The sequence below is a fragment of the Opisthocomus hoazin genome, chromosome Z, assembly GCF_030867145.1.
Source record: "Opisthocomus hoazin isolate bOpiHoa1 chromosome Z, bOpiHoa1.hap1, whole genome shotgun sequence".
In the NCBI taxonomy this organism is placed as follows: Eukaryota; Metazoa; Chordata; class Aves; order Opisthocomiformes; family Opisthocomidae; genus Opisthocomus; species Opisthocomus hoazin.
In genome coordinates, this window is record NC_134454.1 from 26,350,568 (window position 1) to 26,362,959 (window position 12,392).

The following is a 12,392-nucleotide window of genomic DNA, read 5'->3' on the forward strand; positions in this document are numbered from 1 at the left end:
GAGAACCACTGCTGCTAGTAAAAAGTGTTTGTGCAGGTGTATGGCACCTATTTGAATGAACAGAAAATCTGAAAGCAAAATCTATGCTAATTAGCCAGCTACAGTGAGGGTTGGTAGCGAGTCTGAAGGATACTGAAACAAATTAAAATAGAAGATTCAGCTTCTTTCGAAGACATTAAAAATTAATTCACACCAAGGCTGACAAGTGTGAACATTTCCAGTTTTAGAGACAAATTCATAAGTTCTAAGCCAGAATGAGAATGCCATCCCAATCACACTATCACCAGTGTCATGCTTTGAAGCGGTGCCTGTCCCACTCTATACCTTCTACATTTTACAGCCTTTTCATGCCCTAAGGGACCAGTCATTAAAAGGTCACTTCAAAAATAAATTACTTTCTCCCTCGTGGCAAGTTTCTATGAAGTAAAAACCTAATGTCGACACCTCCCCACAGCAGGGTATTTATTTTCTATTCCAGAGAGGGCAAGCAAGGCTATGAATCTGATGACAGTAACAGAAGCACACAACCGAACACTGCAAAATGAGAGAATTGAACAGGCATGGTTGGCAAGACTTCCTCTCTACAACACACACTACCTCTAGCCATAAGCACAAATAAAGGCACCAAATCAACCTTGTCTCCCCACCCTTTTCCTTCTCTACTCATCTCTCTAAAAGATGTTTCTGAAAACTGAAGTCTGCTAGAAGAATGATTAAAATCCTAACCATCAAGAGCAAGTTATGTGTGAAACAGACAAGCAGGTAGGACAGACAAATATTTTCAGGAAAGCAAGTTCTATGAAAACAGCCTTCCTTCTCAGGTAAGCCTGTTACTTTGGGTAGATTCTCCTCATCAGTGCAAGGATTCTAGGAACTCCTCCTCCTCCACAAAACCAGCATCATTCACAGACCTGCCCTTTTTAGCAGAAAAATAACTAGTAACACTCCAATTTACTGCAACTCTTTCCTGAATTTACTGAATTCTCTAACACCTGAACAAAAAGACTTAGGGTCTGATACGTAAGCATTTAAATCAATTTCCTCTTCTCTCACAAGAAGCATGAAATGCAAAAGAACAAGATCAAAAGAGCAATATTATTTATAGCCATCTCTCATATGCTCATTCGTCATAATGTTGACAGATTTATAAACTGAGTAGACTTAATTGGCAGTACGTTTTGACTAGAATACCTGTAAGTTTGAACAGCCGACAGGGAACATCCTTCAGTTTGAACAATCTGCCAGCAGACAGGAGAAAAGAAGTGGAAAATCCAAAAATGGTGCACAAACCCATAGACTGGAAATACTCAACACACACAAACCCAAACACCACTTACTTCAGATTTGGAGGACATGTTTTCCTCCATGTCAGAATCATTGGGATCTACAATATCATCAAATGGTGGCAGAGTAGTTGTTTTCTTTTCCAGTGCATCATTTTCAATTTTGACTCTCCCCACTTTGAGTTGAGATTTGTCCTTTGTCTGTTTTTTGTCACTTGAACAAGTAAGAATCAGTGATGGGGTGCTAGAAAAACTTTTAAATAATGAATCTGAGCCACTTTTTTTTCTTTTTTTTGCAGAAGGTTCATCAGAGTCCAGAACAGAGGGCCTTTTTGTGGGAGTCTTCTTTTCTTGCTGCTGCCCAACCATTATGGTAAGGATGGGGGTGTTTTCAGATTTTGGCTCCTTGGACATGGGCTTCGGTTCCTTGAAGGCCATCTTAGGAACTATTTTTTCATCTTTTAGCGGTTTATTTTCTTTGGGTTTCTTAGAGGATTCTTTGGAAGATTTGTGGTCCCTGGAAGATAATTTGAAGGCACTTTTATGTTCTTTTGAGTCTTTAGAAGTTTTTTCTTTGTGCTCCTTTGTTAACTTGTGGATCTTTGAAAAACTGTTACTACTGCTGCTGCTGCTATTTATGTTCAGAATCCTATTTGGGTCCTAGAAAAAGGAGATGCAAAATTTTACTTACAAAAAATGAAGAAAAACGAACAGGAAAATAAAAATAACCTTTAAAGTCTCAAAGGACAGACACAATATGGACACAGGATTCATGTTAAAAACTTGGAATTGCAGGTTGAAAACCAGAAACTGCAAATACCTATATAAGAACTGACACAAACCCCATCATTTTGGTCAACTTCCCTGTTATGAAGTGGTGGAACATGAACAGTTACCACTGCTTGTCAATATCTGCAAGACAAGTTATTTTTGATCTTAAGAATTAGGTATGTTTTTTAAGTAAGATGAACATAAAGACATTCAGGATATGTTAACCATGACCATTAGCTGTTAGGAAAAAATAAATAATTGTATGGAAAGATCAGGATATGAACCATATACTGTTAACAGAATTACTTCAGGATCAGAGCAAAACATGTGCTCCTGATGACACTTCAGGTAAAGCTTGACTTCTCTACTGTGATCCCTTCTCCAGTTTTTGTCAGATCCTTTCCCTCATACTCGATAACAACTCTTGGGTCGAGCCTGGCTATGGAAGACTTGATTTGACACACATCTTAGCAGTCAACATCTGTTTAAGGAAGACCTCCTTTAGTAAAAAAGCTTTCTTCTTTGTATTTATTGCTGCTGTCTCTGCTGAGTATGTCATTGCATTTGTTTAAATTCAACTGCTGTAAGTGAAAACGGTTTCTGAGAGGGTGATGACTCAGAGATCCTATAAGATAGGCAAAAGCAGAAAGAGCAGAGCAGTATCATTCCTCACTTAAGAATCTGAAAAGTCAAAGTGGCTAGGAAAGTGGTGATCTGCAGCTAGAACCATCAACAAGGGAACTGAACCATCCAGAAAGGGGCCTATAGGACCTGTTCTTACAAGAGTTAACACCCAGGAATGCTGAAAAGATGAGGACAGCTTCAGCACTGCCCACTTCCACTGAAACTGTTAGCAGTGGGCACTCAAAAACACCCAGTAGCTCATCTGCACCATTATAAGCATGAAACACCAGTAGCACTCTACCAGAAACCAACTCCATTTTTATACTACTCCAAACCTGCAGACTGACATTTCAACTTACAGAAAGCTACAGTCAACAGCTTTAGGTTGCTTACTTTCTTACAAGCTGATCATAAGCATTTCTGTCTATATATTGCCTAGCATCTGAGAAACTTTTAGAAAGAAACACTTCAAATACATTGCATACATCCATTGATTTCCTTCCCCTTTACCTACAATAGAGGTTTAAATGGCATAAACCTGATAATACTAAAACTTTGGGGAAAAAAATGAAATATGAAACCTGATGTACTGTGAAATTTGTGAAAATCGTAACTCTAGGTATAGATTTATATGGAATAGGACTTCATTAGGGATACCAAGCTGAAGTAACACAAAAAAGAACCCATAGTAACCCAGAAAATAAAAGTATGTGAAATTTCATTCCTGATGAAAAGCTGTAAGACTGCCACCCTGTGAACCTAGGAAAAGAACCCCTCCTGAAAGCAGGGTATTCCCTAAGTGCTACTTGCCATGCCACTATTACACCCTCCAATTCTCAAATGATCAAACTCATGACTGCCAGAACAGGAATACCTTTAGGGAAATTATACCTACTACACACTCTCAGTATGCCAGAGATTCCCATGCTCACACTTTACTTGCTGGCAACTATATGTATCTTATAGCTCAAGAGTCTTTCATTATTCTTCCTTAGGACAAAAAGATGACAGTGTTTATCACAAGCTGGAATATATTTAGTTATGGGTGTCCCAATACACAGTTCTAGAATCACAGTTTTAATGAAATTCTTAGGTTGAAAGACAGGATGATGAACAACACTTACCATAAAGTGTTCTTCCAATATAATTTTTATGCAAAGAAGGCATTATTGGAATTGGGCAACTACTGAAAAGGGTGCTAGTCAGTATAAATATTACAAATACACTTCTGTGTTTGACTTTCAATAATTTAGTTGGTTATTCATCCAAGTCCTTTGCATGCTGCAGACCAAAGTGCTGCCCAAAACTCTCTCATCTGTGTAAGACTGGATATGCTTTCATCTGTTCATGTACAAATCCGTAGCTCTATTTTATTTTCTAGCAGTCCACATTTACCATTCTACAGTGCTAAGAATCTACTTTTCTTTTTTGACCCTTGTACTGGTTTTTCCTGGGACAGAGTTAGTTTTCTTCACAGTAGATTGTATGGGGCTATGTTCTGGATTTGTGATCAAAACAGTGTTTTTAACACAGGGATGTTTCAGCTGTTGCTGAGCAGCAATCACACAGTGTCAAAGCCTTTTCTGCTCCTCACACGGCCCTGCCAGCGAGGAGTCTGGGGATGTGCAAGAAATTGGGAGGGGACATGTGGCTGGGACAGCCGATGCTGACTGATCAGAGGGATGTCCCAGACAATATGATGTCATGCTTGGCAGTAAAAGCAGGGGAAGAAGAAGGAAGGACATTTGGACTTCGGGCGTTTGTCTGCCCAAGTAACTGTTATGCATGATGGAGCCCTGCTTTTCTAGAGATGGCTGAACACCTGCCGGTGATAGGAAGTAGTGAACGAATTCCTTATTTTGCTTTGCTTGTGTGCCCGGCTTTTGCTTTACCTGTGAAACTGTCCTTATCTTAACCTACAGGTTTTCTCACTTTTACCCTTCCGATTCTCTCCCTCGTTCCACCAGGGAGAGAGCAGCTGCATGGGGCTCAGCTGCCCGCCAAAGTTAAAGCACAATAACCCTCTAGTATATACGTAGATGTGGTGTGTCTGGCTGTCTAACACTGTCACTGATTTACAGAACTGCAGAGGGGAAAACATATCCAGCTTTTCCTCACCCTTACTTCATGATTTTACCCACGATGTAGACGGGATAGCAGCAGTGCGCTGGAAACTGAAAGACCAATGCAGGACATGGCCAGCCTCAACCTCCACAGGGCTGACTAATTTTAAAAATACAGTCAGTAGAACTGCTCTGAAAAAAACCTCACCCAATAAAAGAAAACAGAATTAGCCTGTTTAATGGAAGTTGTGTCAACAAGAGGGGAAATTAAGACTAAGAATACATCCACTTGTGTGCTCCCTGTTGACTGATAACTATTTATCACTTCTCCAACTGGGATGTGTTAAGCCAGTATTTAATGCTGCAGGACCTAAATGGTTTACACATATTGTACGTGCAAGGAGAGCAGTATCACCCTTCTCCTTTGTAGCAATAGTGGAAACAATTAATTAAAAATAATTACTTTCTAACTGTTTTTCCCTTCTCATTATCTTAACTGATTAGTGAAACTAAGTTTTCACATAGGGTTGCACAAATTATTCAGTTGTGCTTTTTGTTCACATGTTTTTTGCATCAGTCTTGCAGATGTATTTGAGTCGGATTTGGAAATCTAACTACATATAATATATATGCATCAACATTAACAATGGGCAGAGGTGTCAACAATGAACAATACTATGATGATATTTGAACGTCTGAATGTAAGGCAATTCCTCATTTCCCAGGCCAGTAATTAAAAACCAAAAAATAAAAAACCACTAATCATTTCTTGAGCTGTGTTAGTCAAAACTCCTTTCTTGGTGTGTTTTTTTTTTTTTTTAAAAAAAAAAAAAAGCTCTGTGTTTTGTTTGATGCAAGACCAGCCCTAAAGGTTGACAAAAGAACTAATTATTAACACTTTTATCTTCATATCTTGTTCTATCATACCAGAGCTGCAAGTGATGCCCTGGGGAGGAATAAAATATGTGCCATTAATAAATTAGACAGTGTCCTTATGTTTCTTATTGGTCTCCTTAACACGTATTTTATACTGCTCCAAAGGAGGGACTCATTTTAGTGGTTTTAAAGCAGACACGAGCTGTGAAATAGGTCCTGGGGCCCACCAATATTAAAGCCACTAGGAACTTGAGGTTTTTCCTGCCTTTTCAATTTTAAAACTAGGCGTCTTTCCTCTTTCTACAACACGGAAGTTGATAGTTTCATAGAAATCATAGTACAAGTATATAATGTACTTAGGATACAGACATATATATATATATATATATATATATATATATATATATATATATACACACACACACCCCTGCCATGCTCTCTGAGAGCTACTTTTCCATAAAGGCAGCCAACCCATTGCTTTTATACCTGCATTCTCTAAGTAGATAAAGCATCTTTTATTTCCTAAGTTTCTGCCATAACCCTAACAGAAGCCAACAATGCTTCAGAGGAAACAGCAAGAGGAACATAAAATTTGTAACACAGAAAAAACCCCGAATATATTCACTAGTAAAATTATATTAGACCTAATGATGAATGGGGAAGGCTGGTGGGGATGAAATATGGCTAAATATCCACACCATGTACAGCACAGATCTTACTGAAAATCAGAACATACTTTCAACCTGTTTTCTTCTGTATCAAAATCTAACAGTGTATTTAAATCTTTCTTTTCCTTCCCACCTTACGAAGTGCTGCAAGGAATAAGGGTGAATGATACATTTCTGTTAAGAGGGACAAATAAAACAGTCTTTTTTCAAGTTCATACGAAAAATGGAGATCGTGGGGTTTTGACAGGTAAGACCTGTCAAAGACATATGGTAAGACATACCATACCTCACATTTGTGTATTCATCAAATATTGAAGCAACCCATGTGAATGTCAGACTTTGATACATTGCATAACAAACATCAAAAGAATAATATAGAGGATTATACACCTGTTAAAATACCTGCAGATGTTTTCTTATCTTGAGCCAAGTAACATTACGCACATATAGTACTTCAGGATATATAATCCCTTTTATAGAGAAGTACTAACAGATCTTTAAAACTCAGTATTTTAGAAAGCATGATAAAAATCTATAGTTTACCAACAGAGAAAAACTGTGCTAGTGTGACTGTTCACTCAACTCTTGCTCAGATTGTGGCTAACACAGCTTATGCTAAGGCCTGATGTATACTGGGAGCAGCGAGAACACCAGGTAGGCAGGACAGGTGGCCAAAAAAAGAACTAAAGGGCCACTATGCAGCCATGACAACCTGCAAATTTCTGTCTCCTGCAGCCATCATCTTTGTCTGGCAGTTTCATCAGAATCTGCTGACTTATGGAAATGATGTAAACCAACGTAAACCAAATCTCCAGGACAGATGGTATAAAACATAAGCTTACGAGGAAAAAAAAAAAAAAGCTTTTGAAGTGGATCCATCAGCAGCTGGACTGCTGAGGCTTTTGTTTTTCACAGTGTGATACAGCAGATGCTGTGATCAGCAGCCTGCAACAGGATGGAGGAAGAAAGATAAGCACTCTCACCTTCAGCTAGGTAACTGTTTTTCGTGGGGTTTTTTTTGTGTTTTTTTTTTGCTCCTAAGTGCATGGATTAAGAGTTACAGGTTATAAGTTATGAAACCGTATGACTTGAGTAGTGAATAAGCGAATTCACATTAAAGACTAGGCTGGGCAAAGAGGACTGAGCCCTGCTTGCCATGTTTGTTTGTTATATTTCTTAATTAGGTCATGAAACAAAGTTTAAATCAGAGTACTCTGCCCGGTAAATTTGAGAGATCCAAACGGACTGTGACAGCTGCTGAACAGGTAACACATTTGCAGACTAAAGCACTTCTGTAACTACAAGGTAAAAAGTCATGTGAATTTTCTGTATGTCCTGCAGGGTCAGATTCTGACTTCGCACCATAAAATGCAATTCCAAATTTGTTTGAACATGACTTTTAATACGCATCATCCTCTGGAAATCATGTCAAACATCTCCCGTTGCTTACAGACACTAGGAACTTAATCAACAAATGAAGCAACTGGGGAGAGGGAGGGGTGGTTCATTAAGTTTTATGAAGTCATTAAACTGAGCACGTTGGCATGTCCACACCAGTCTGCTGTGCTCTGGGTTTATTCTACAAATTTTGGATTAGTGATCATAAAAACATACTTTAATTTGTAATAAAAAAGCATTTCTTCAAATGTTATGCCTATTGAAATAATTATAGAATGGTTTGGGCTGCAAATGACCTTACAGATCATCTAGTTCCAACCCCCCTTGCCATGGGCTAGGACACCTTCCACCAGACCAGGCTGCTCAAAGTCCCATCCAACCTGGCTTAATGTGTCTATCTTCAGCCAGAGGACTGGAATTAGTCTCAAATACGTCTCCTACTCTTAAGAGAAAAAGAGGAGGGAGACAGCTAAAAGGAATTACTTGCTCGAGGAAATTCAGACTTCTGTTGAATACAAATGTGTTTATTATTGAATAAAAATACTAACTGATCTAAGAACCCTCCCATCCCACAACATTCACTTCACAACAGTCACTTTTACACCAATCACGTTTGCACCTGTGAGCCTCCAAGGTATGGTGTGAGTTCAGTTTGTAACAGTTCTTGTCCTGCTGCTGGCCAGCCATGGCCAATCCGGCTGCGTATACGGAAAGTCTTTTCTCTGTAGCTAGGCTGGGGTGCTAGGGGAGACTTAAAACAGCGGCCAGTTTTCGGAGGCATCAGAAAAATGGTGGAGCCAAGTCCCACAGAAGCAGATCGAGAATTACAAAGCGCGCTGGTGTGACAGAGAAAGCCAACAGGGGGAGCATGAAACAACTTTTTTTTTCTGGTCATACATAGGAATGAAAGCTTTTGTTTTATTCTTTATAAAGTAAACCTAATTTCATTGCAGCTGACACTACAGCTCATTCCAAAAGACATAATCATCCAAACAAAACTAATGAAGCTGTTTCACTGTACTCTGTGCATGTAGTATTTACATAATACAAACAGCCATAGTAATACAATTGATTTAAAAGCAACACAAGTATCTGTAGCTGGCCTGCAGCTATTTTTATATTCTGAAAAAATGCATAAAGTAAGGTTTCATGCATTTCTGCCTGACCTCTGTATTTCCAAGACTAAAGCTTTGATGTAGAATCACATTACCATCTCCATTAAACTAAACACAAAATTATGGAACATCAGAAATACAAATATCTATATTTTTAATACATATTTCAGAATAGGATGTAACAGAAAGCAAACTGGCAGTTCTCTCTCACTTTATACTGCATTGTATTTTTTTAATAAGTGAATGCTCAATCAACAATATCAATTTGTTGCACTGGTTTTACTGTCTTGACTGCAGTTCTCTTCTAACCAGAAAGTCTATGTAGTGCTTTGTAATGGCAAATGGGTAAGCAAATATCCTTAAGTTCTGTTTTTCCACACTCAAGAGTTTAAATTGACCTCAAAATTTACTTTGGTATTCACAGACGCAAAACAAACCAAATCCAAGCCAAGCACACCAAAGGGCTATTGCTGCCACAGAAAAATCCCCAAATCATCCAGCGCAGACAACTGGAGTACACACACTCACATTTCTGGTACAGACAACTTACACCCAAAAGCTACCAAGACCTTGCTATAGCTCCTGTTCTAGAGGTGTATCTAAATGAAATTTGGACACTGAAGTTGTTCTGTCACTGGGGTGATTCCAAATTACAAAAACAAAAGTCTGTTTACACATTGGCTGGAACTCTCCTGTCCCCCAACCAAAAGAAAAACCCTAAAGACAAAATCCAAGGGTTCTAAGCAGTCATACTAAAACCAAGATTACTTTGTGTTTCTGTTTCTCAAAAACAGCTGATGATCCTCAGAAAGGTGGATATTTACAACGCTTTCTTTATGACATACAAGAGCAGTTGCTCATTAGTGTGCGCTTTAAGTTGGACAGGAGGAGACAAAGATTGCTGGGGGAGGGGAAAAACTGAATAGTCACACCAACTGTCAAGAAACAGCGTATTGATATAACAACTCTTCCCACTACTAAAACTCCAGTGAACAGCACGTAAGGTTGAAAAAAAAAATTATTTCGAACAGACAACATTGCTGCTGAACATCCCTATTTTTAAAATCAAACATTTAAAAAACATTCGTGGGTAACAATCTCACAGATATTGAATACTATCCTGAGATGTGATGCACATCTGACCTCCTACTGACTCCTGTAACTTTCTGCTATGGGTCAAACTCACTGCAGGTGGTTGGGTTCCTTCAGCAAAAATGAAAGATTTCAAATGTTAACTTACATGGACGAGTGCCGGAAACATGCAACACTCCCTCCTGCTTCACCCCAACCACACTCCACACTTAGGTCTCTACATCAGACAGAAGTTTGTTGTCCAAATATGGTTCAGAAAATGACATCCCAGGTTAGCATTCACTTATGAAAGAATTTGCACTGCAGATTCAGGACTTACCATCGTGTACTACTTGTTACTAGATGGAGCACTAGTGTAGGAATTTTTATCATGTCTGTACCTCCACGAAGTCCTTCTGCAGGTGTTTTCATTGCTTATTTAGGCCAAGCATCAGCATGCCTGCTTTAGCATGCAATGCAAGACTTGGGAGAATCAACACTACAGCCAAACCCAAAGAAGTGATAGGAAACTGAACTCTAGAGCACTACCTAATCTCATAAGAATCCCTATTATATTACAATAAAGCATCAAAGTAACTCATCTTCAGTATCCACATAGAACCTCCCCCCCGCCCCCCCAATATCCTTACTGTTGTGATACAGTCTCATCAATGGACACACTTAGGCATAGCCATAGTTCATTACCTGACATTTCTTACAAGATTTGGCACAGCTACAGAATATGAAGGTTATTGATAAAAATGGATATTGCCCCTCACAGTACATCCACTGCAAGATTAAGTAACATATTTCAAATTGACAGGATGCTAAGAAAGAAAATCAAACCCCAAACAATTTAACAGAATGGAGAAAAGGCATGTATGTTAATTCATTCATGAAGCAAGTTATTGTGTCGCATTTCTTATTTGAATAAATAAGAAGATGCTCTTTATTCTCCCACATTATTAAGATTTTGTCAAACTGAAGAAGTTATGTGCTGTTTTGGAAAGGTCCATTTGGATTACTTAAGTGGTTCATTGGACTATACCTTTTACCATGTTCTAGGTTGGGGATTCAGTTTTATGCCCTAGAGACTGATGACACATTGCTGTCTTTGAAATACCCAGTAAAGAATTAACCCCTGAAATTTAAACAAACTTAAAAATCCTAAAGGACACAACTTCCAGTTTCACTCTACCCCTTTAAAAGTATTCCAAAATACTTTTTAAATGAAATGACTATTATAGTATTTTCTCATATTCTTTACCTTTCTGTAGATCACACTTCTATCACCAGAATCCCCTAATACTACAACAGGCTAACAGAATTTCTTCTGGAAAAGGATGAAAACAACTGTGTATGTACAAGAACCAGAAAAGCAGTACCTTCACTGGCACCTGTTCTCACAGCTATCCTTGTTCTGCATTATTTTCATGTGGCAAACAGTAAGTTCACAACAAAGAAATGTCAATATCTATTATCACTGGACTTTATCATGACATTGCAAAAATAGCTAAATAACTAGAAACACTTTTTTTCCCCCCAGTTAATTCCCACAGGAAGCACCACTGGCTCAAGTCTCACCTTTAGCCCATGAGATGATTTCTTCTTCACTTCAGAAAAAGACAGGGAGTTACTGGGAAGGTTGGGGAGATGAAGGCTCTGTCCTGAAGAGAATGATGTGCCATCTGACATTACCATGATCTGTTTCAAGAGGGAAAGCATGTCAGTCAAACATTACCAACAGAGACAAAGTGTCTCACCTGCCTAAGGAACTAACAAATCACGTTGGTGAGAGAATAAAACTTCTCCAACAAGCAGTATCCATGTGTCCTCTCAACAGGGGATGGGTTAATGAAACCACACTGTCATCGACTATTTAATGAGCAAATCACATCTTTCAATTCCATGCAAATACAATGCAAGCCCCTCAGAAAACGGCATAACTTCTACTACGGCTGCTTCAATGCCTTGGCACCCAAGTCCTTAGCACTTTTTCTCTTGTCCTAAGCAATATCTAGTACACTTGAAAGCTCACCCCCATGCAGTAAAAGATACATAAATATGTATGTGCAGCTGTCTTCATTTTCAACTAGAGCAATGTGCAGGAAGACCGCAACGGGTATAGGCAGCAAGGTTTGGGTGGCAGGGGTTGCCTCTGTGAGGAGATCATAGAATCATAGATTGGAAAAGACCTCTAAGATCATCAAGTCCAACCATCTGCCCAACACCACCATGCCTACTAAACCATATCCTGAACTGCCATATCTACACGTTTTTTAAACACCTCCAGGGATGGGGACTCAGAAACCTCCCTTAGCAGCCTATTCCAATGTCTGACCACTCTTTCAGTAAAGAAATTTTTCCTGATATCTAATCTAAACCTCCATTGACGCAACTTGAGGCCATTGCCTCTCGTCCTATCACTAGTTAGTTGGGAGAAGAGACCAACCCCTGCCTCACTACAACCTCCTTTCAGGTAGTTGTAGAGAGCAATAAGGTCCCCCCTCAGCCTCCTCTTCT

The 12,392-nt window shown here is 39.0% G+C and overlaps 1 protein-coding gene across 2 annotated transcripts in view; it reads right to left on the minus strand.

Annotated features, from left to right (window-relative positions):
• MLLT3 (MLLT3 super elongation complex subunit) overlaps positions 1 to 12,392 on the minus strand; it is a 129,428-nt gene that overhangs the window by 35,589 nt on the left and 81,447 nt on the right. For both annotated transcript variants that reach the window (XM_075411583.1, XM_075411582.1), the window contains exons 5-6: positions 11,454 to 11,573; positions 1,338 to 1,943 (exon numbers count right to left, since the gene is read on the minus strand). In XM_075411583.1, coding sequence (XP_075267698.1) covers positions 1,338 to 1,943; positions 11,454 to 11,573 — 726 coding nt within the window. The remainder of the gene's footprint in view (positions 1 to 1,337; positions 1,944 to 11,453; positions 11,574 to 12,392) is intronic.